A 7,212-nucleotide genomic window follows, 5' to 3' on the forward strand; every position below is an offset into this window, starting at 1 on the left:
AAAAAAAAAAAAAGATTGATGCTTTTCAAGTCTGAAAAAATAGGCTGAATTCTGCTCTCCTTCTTCGAGCCATTTTCTGAATAAATGCTCCGTCAGCTTTGCGTTTGTAAATCTCATCCAACCTGCAGGTCAACCAGTTCTATCTTATCAGATTCACTGAGGGTGTCTATTGGTTTGGAAGTCAGACATGTGATCGTTTGTATCACCTGTGTCTCATCAGATCTTCTTTTTTTGCTAAATCACTGCTGTATTTTCTAAAGAGTTTTCCAATTTTATATTTCAAAAGTTCCCAGTTGCTACAAAATGTATTATCTGTGAGAGCTTTACTCCAATAAAGTTTAATGAATCTCTGAACTTCACAAATCACTTCTTTATGCTGAAGAATGGTTCTATTTAGCTTCCAGTATGAGGTTTTAGTGATGAGGGAGGATGGGATTGATAAGCTAACCATTTTATGGTCTGAGAGTGGAGTAGGATAAATATCCGTTTTAATTTTCTCTAAACCTTTTGAGATAAGCCAATAATCGATACGCGAGTGCCTGGTTTGAGTCTTACTACACCACGTGTAAGCTATTTGAGATGAATGAGAATCCCTCCAAGAATCGACTGAGTTGAATCTTTGTGCCAACAGTCTTATGAATGAGTTAAGAGTCTGAAGGCCATCGGTCCAAATGCCTGTTAAACACTGTATTAAAGTCTCCACCAAAAATGATAAAAGAATTGGGATATTTAGATAAGCAGCGCAGTAGGCGCTCCTCCAACCTATCAAAATATAGTTTATTGTCCCTCTGACAGTTAAAACCATAAACACTGAGAGCTGCTAAACAGTGCGCGGGCTGCGACTGATGGCCATGAGACTGTAACCTTCTTCTTCTTCTTTTCAGTTTAATGGCGGTTGGTCAACCAGCTTAGATGCGCATTACCGCCGCCTGCTGGACTGGAGTGTGGACATTTTAAAGAAATATAATCTACTTAGTTTTAAGAGTTTTAATCATCTGTGTTTTCTTAAATTAGTCGTTAAATGTATAAATAGGATGGCCCCAGAGTGTCTCAATAGATACAGAGACAAGATAGTAATCGTATTACCAGGAGCAAGGTGAACAGCAACCGCAAGATATATCGCAGATCTACATTCGGTCAGTCAGCTTTTTCCATGCAGGCCTGACGTCTGTGGAGCACACTTCCAACCGAGGAGCACACTTCCAACCGAAATCAGATTGATTACAGACATCAGATCCTTTACATGAAGGTTAAAGTTTGGTTAAAGGGAAATCAGAGATGTAGTCATTTTGACTGATGGTTTTAATTTTATTTTAATTTATTGTCTATTAATTGTATTTATGATGTAAGTTGGTTTTATGAAAATGTATGTTTTATTGTAAAATGTATCTATTTTGATTGAAGCCCAACAAGGGACAATTGTTGAAAATGAGCTATAAACGTATGTGCGTTACATCAGTTTCATGTTTTGTACTTGAACTATGTTAAACTGCACTGTCCCTTTAAAATAAATACATTCAAAATTCAAATTAAGTGTTAAGTCGTGTTTTTTGCACTGATCGCACTTCTATGTACACCTAAACACTAATGATAGCTAATTTCACCTTGTGTTTGTTTTTCATTTACATCAATGCTGCCAGCATCTCTGGATGGTCTCCGCCTCAGCAGCAACACAGATTTACATAAAACTGATAATTGATTAATTGTGTTAATTCATCCGTTTTTGTGTGTGTAAAAACTGTAAACCTATATCCAATGAGTTTGTTCATTTAATATTTTAAACTTGCATTAATGTGATACTGGAACTCACTGTTGTTGAAAATGGGCCTAAAATTCGACTTGTTCAGTTTTATTTATATATTTTTTATAGTTTAATCAAGGTGCCTTCACTCAGAGCTCCACTCTGAGCAGCACTTTGTAAGAGTAACAAGGAGAAACCAGGGTCATGAAAGGGCAGCCTGTGAAAAATCACTGTGTCAACGTATTTTCCATTGTTCACTCTTATATACAGTCTTGGATATACTATGTACTATATTTTTTTTTTTATTTCATTTCTTTTTATTGTTGGTATTGTTATTTATTATACATGGGGCGATCGTGGCTCAAGAGTTGGGAGTTCGCCTTGTAGTCGGAAGGTTGCCGGTTCGAGCCCCGGCTTGGACAGTCTCGGTCGTTGTGTCCTTGGGCGAGATGCTTCACCCGTTGCCTACTGGTGGTGGTCAGAGGGCCCGGTGGCACCAGTGTCCGGCAGCCTCGCCTCTGTCAGTGCGCCCCAGGGTGGCTGTGGCTACAGTGTAGCTGCCATCACCAGTGTGTGGCTGGATATGTAAAGTGCTTTGGGGTCCTTAGGGACTAGTAAAGCGCTATATAAATACAGGCCATTTACCATATATTCTTCTCTTAACAGCGTGCTCTTTTCACTTAGAGCAGGTTTGCATACAGTTTCCGTTGTTCTTAAAGCACAATGACAATAAAGATTCTGATTCAGCCATCGTTCAGATAATGGTGAAGAAAAGAGGAACGAAGATGTTGATGACATGCAGCAGTGGGAGTGAAAAGAGGAGTGGGGGATTCACCTGATGCTCTGAGCCTATATCAGAATAACAAATGACTCAGCAATTATTCACTGTGATTTCCAACATTTCTGCTCAGTAGAAATGAATCTGATTTCCTTTCAAAAACAATTACACTCTGCTCCTCTGAGCAGTAGTGATGTGCTTGGTCTGTGTGTTCTGATCATTTAGCTAACATCAGTACAAAGACTTTCTTGTCAGTTTGATAGTTGTCTTGTCTAGGGAGCTTGGAAAAAAACAACTGGACTTCTTTAAGTTTCGTGAAGACGTTTCACCTCTCATCGAGCTTCTTCACTTCTAAAAGCAGAGGGTGCAGAGTCCTGGGTATGTAATCCCATGTGGGAGCCTTAAGAGGACCAACTATATTGATCATCCGCCTTATCACATGTGTGAAAAAGGGCGTGGGGTCCTTGTTAGCAGAGGTTTTGGGTGAAGTTATTGTGAGACCTTATGCGACCCATTGAGATCACCTGACACAAGATGTGAGTGAGGGTCAGCGTCTGTTAAGCGTCTGGGAAGGAATCTGAAACGGCTTTGTACGGCAGACAGATGGCGTCAAAGATGGCTGCTCACAGTGGACATTGTCAAGTCAAGTGGCTTTATTGTCATTGCAACCATGTGCAGTGGTACAGTACACAGTGAAAGGAGCAACGTTCCTCTGAGACCACGCTGCTACAGACAATCAAACAGGATTACAACACACCAAAGCAAAGAGAGTGCAACGCCAGGCAGAACCGAATAATACAGACATCGCAAAAGTGCAACAACGACAGTGGGTTGTGCAAAAAGTAACTTGGTGTATGCAGGTGTGCATATGTGTGCATATGTGTGCATGAGATCGAAAGAGGCACTTATCTGCACAAACCATGTGAGATGTGAACATTACGCCTGACCGTTATCGTTTAGATGCAGATATCAATCACAGACGGATTCCAGCTTCTACCTTGTGACAGGAAGGTTGTTGTGGCACAACATCCGGCAGCTGTCCTCTGTTTGAAAACAAGGTCTCCGTCTGTGTCCAGTTGGTGGCGCTAATGCGCCGTTTTGCTTGCTAAGCAACAATAGATTAGATAGAAGAAGAAAGTTTGCTCTGGGTCGCACAGTTGCACGTGGGACGTGATCACGCCGTGTCTGTTCACTGAGGATCAACACAGAAGAGAAGCGATTCAACTCCGCGGGCTGCGTCCATCTCAGTAGTTTACGCCAGAAACGATGAGGCCAGGTACAGTAAGACACGTGCTTACGCTCGGTAACGCGGGCTGCTGTCTGATCGTGTGTTCGGTGAGTCTGTGCAGTCAGGTACACTGCGTGGACGGCCTACACGGCCACGTTATTGTGAAAACTACCGCAGACTTGGCTGTCTGAGCGCGTGGTTTGTTCACGGTGAGCCGTTGATGTGTCCGCGCTGGCGGAATAAGTGCTCTGAGTTGAACACGCGCTGTGTCTCCGCGCACGTGTCTGGGACTCCGTGGGGCCCACACAGCGAGCTCCGTTACAACCAGAGTTACGGTTTTATTCCGCGAGGAATCACGCCGGCTGAAACCCGCTCCGGCCGTTTACAGCTGTTTTCTGCTCCACGAGACGTAGCTCGCGCTAACGTTAGCCCGGTCTGTGTGTTTGCGGTTCCGTGAGAGTGTCCAAACATCACGGCCACGCGGAGCACGCCGCGAGCACGCCTGTCGTTCAAAGCCCACACAGGAGGCGGTGAGTCGCGTCTCAGCCCCGTTACTTTTATTAAGCGTGTTTCTGAGTGTGTGTTTGAACAGCCGCGTGGTGTGCGTGTTGTGCTGGGTCCCTCAAGTGGTCGGAGTCGGTGTCTAAATGTGGAGCGACCCGGGTGAACGATCCAAGATGGCGGCACTGGCGTAAGCAGCCACGTACTGGTTGCTTTGGCTCGCAGCAGCTGTCTCACCTGCAGTGACTCGGTCTCTAACGTCGGTTTTTCACTAGTGCCTGCTTGGCTGCGTGGGGTCAACAACGTGACACCAGTGGAATGGTTGGCCCACCAGTGGCACCGCTTAGTGAGTCTTGAGAGTAACTCAAAAACCTAAATGACCTTTATTTAAAAACACAACTGGACAAAGCACCACAGCGCGGTCTGTGAGCCTGACAGAAGCCGGACACGAGCAACAGGATCACCAGCCTGACTTCCTCTGTGGCGTCTTTTATCGCTGTGACGGCCCCACTCACGTGGCGAATAACTTCATGTTTGAACGTGTTGTTCCAGCATGGCTTGTTCTGAAGAGGTGGATATGACGTCTGAAGGTTCTGCTGGTATTTCACAGCCTGTGGGTCGTCTGTGGGTCGTCTGTGGGCTGACTCACACCTACTGCAGTCTGCCAAAGTTCCTCCAGTGCGCTCGATGTGATGTGTGTGTGAACGTCAGTGGATAAAAGTGCTTAAGAGCAGAGGATTGGGTGGATGAGTGTTATAGATGTGTCTGTTTACACATATAATAACGATTCATGCTTTCAGGTTTCAGTCCTCGCATGGACAGAGGAGGAAGAGGTGGAGGAAGAGGTGGAGGCAGAGGAGGGTTTGGTGACCGCGGAGGACGAGGAGGATTCCGGGGAGGATTCCGGGGAGGAAGAGGTGAGACTGGAAACGTGCCGTTCGTATCATCACATCGTGGATGTGATCCTCAAACGCCAGGATGACAACTTGAAGCAATTAAAAGTGTTTTTATTCAGGTATCTGCTAATAATATAATATTCTAGGCTGTTAAGTTCAAATAGTGACAGTCTCGGAGTTAAAGCAGCTCACAAAACACTCTGTGCTCCACTTGATCACAAACAGCAGATGAAGCGTTGCTTTGTATTTGTTTCTCCAGTTACCGAGCAAGCTTCAAACGCCGCTGCTTCGACCACCGCGTTTTAACCACGCATTGAGCGCTCCACTCTTTCTTAACCCTTTAAGACCTTTAAGAACCAAGCCCGCCAGAGCTTATCTTTATACTTGCACATGCTGTAGTAGTAGTAATAATAATAATGTATTGCATTTATATAGCGCCATTTTTGGGAGCATTTCAAGTTGTTATACATCAATACAACCGTTATAGCCCACATTTTAATGATACGTATGCATCGAGTCCATAGTAACTGCATAAATTGCAAAAAAGTGCAATAAACTCCAAAAAAATCTTTTTTGTTCTTTTACATATACTTCTATTCAGAGAAATTTAAGAGGCTTATCCCTCAAAACTGCAAATACAAAAAAAGTTGCACAAAATAGTTTCCAACCACAGGAAATTTATTTTGAGTGTCTTCATAGTTTTATTTTTGAAATACACCAATTTTTATATACTGCAGGAAAAACAACAATAAATATTATAATGCAAATTTGCATAAAAACCAGCTTGTGCATCAAAATAAACTATTTCCAGCAGTGCAGTGTGAGGATCCCAGAAACTATTGAGAAAAGCACAGAGTCAAACATGACTTTTATAAACACCAGTGTAGGCTTATGAGCCCCCGAAGGTAAGAAAAACTACATTTTCTGTGAAAAAGACGTCACTTCCGGTTTCGGGCAGGTCATGGCGAACATGCATAGTTCACGCTGACGTCTATTCCAATGTGGGAAGTGTTACGAACAGCTGATCGGATCAGCAAAGCGTGTTTCTGGAATATTATGTTTTTGTTGCTATAAAGCCACATGTGGAAGGAAACTGACCGAGGATGAGATGTAAGTACAACTCCTCCGGTTTCATGTGCAAAAATGATTGCACAAGCTTACGTGGTTCCAGTTCTACGGGGATTTAAAAATAGTTACGCCAAACAGAGCGTGCCGCTCCGACCGGCTTTGAAAGGTTAACATTACAGCTAAAGTTCTGGTCTCGGCGTCAGAGCAGTTCCACCTTCATTTATAGGTGATAATGCCTGCTAACCCACAGCACTGTGGCTTTATTTCAGTAACTGTGAGACTCTGAGCTGAGGCTGACGTTTGCTTAGTGAAAGACTTAAACAGCAGTGAAACGTTTCAGAGGGGGTCCTCGACTAAACGAACACGATGGCAAAAGAAGCTCCTGAACTCTCAGCATTCATAACTGTTTGTAACAAACACAAAGTGGATTTCAGATACACGCAACGCTTGTCCACAGAGGTGTGTGTTGGCTCACTGATACATGCCCCGCAGTCTTACAGACAGCTGTGCAGCTCACATGGATTCAAACAGTGGAAAAGAAAAACGAGACCATCAGATGGTGATGAAGAGGTCCCACCTTCAGCAAACACTGGAGGTTAAGTCTGATGTGATTGCAGCCATCCCCCCACTCTCTGTGAATGGTACTCATGACCATTGGTCAGTGACCGAGGAGCTGACCTCCAGCCCGTTGTTCCTTCAGTGGTGCTGGTTTCAGTCATTATGTAAATGTCCTGTTTGTAAGGTTGTAGACCTGCAGTCAGCTGACACTTGATGATGATGATGACGTTTCTCCCACTGAAAACTTCCAGAAGAACAGAACCCACCTTCTAGGTTTTACCTACCTGGATGATTAAATCAAGATAAAAGTTGCCACGAAGTATACAAACAGTGAACTGACAGTCAGCCCTCAGCTCGTCTGTTCTTATTCTGGGAAGAAAACATCAGTTTCCACGTAAATATGAGCCACATGACTCGTTTCACTGTGGCCACTGGACACGTT

The 7,212-nt window shown here is 43.9% G+C and overlaps 2 protein-coding genes across 2 annotated transcripts in view; one reads left to right on the forward strand and one right to left on the reverse strand.

Moving 5' to 3' along the window:
- The window catches only part of LOC102195586 (phosphatidylinositide phosphatase SAC1-A-like), a 31,923-nt gene extending 28,347 nt beyond the window's left edge, over nt 1-3,576 (reverse strand). Inside the window, exon 1 of the mRNA XM_005752882.1 lies at nt 3,517-3,576. The gene's annotated coding sequence lies outside the window, so the exon portion shown is untranslated. The remainder of the gene's footprint in view (nt 1-3,516) is intronic.
- A 77-nt stretch (nt 3,577-3,653) lies between these two features.
- Nucleotides 3,654-7,212, forward strand: part of fbl (fibrillarin) — an 8,561-nt gene continuing 5,002 nt past the window's right edge. Inside the window, exons 1-2 of the mRNA XM_005752870.1 lie at nt 3,654-3,795; nt 5,049-5,165. Coding sequence (XP_005752927.1) covers nt 3,786-3,795; nt 5,049-5,165 — 127 coding nt within the window. The 5' untranslated portion in view covers nt 3,654-3,785. The remainder of the gene's footprint in view (nt 3,796-5,048; nt 5,166-7,212) is intronic.

Source organism: Pundamilia nyererei, unplaced genomic scaffold (genome assembly GCF_000239375.1).
Source record: "Pundamilia nyererei isolate P.nyererei 1_Seehausen unplaced genomic scaffold, PunNye1.0 scaffold00387, whole genome shotgun sequence".
In the NCBI taxonomy this organism is placed as follows: domain Eukaryota; kingdom Metazoa; phylum Chordata; class Actinopteri; order Cichliformes; family Cichlidae; genus Pundamilia; species Pundamilia nyererei.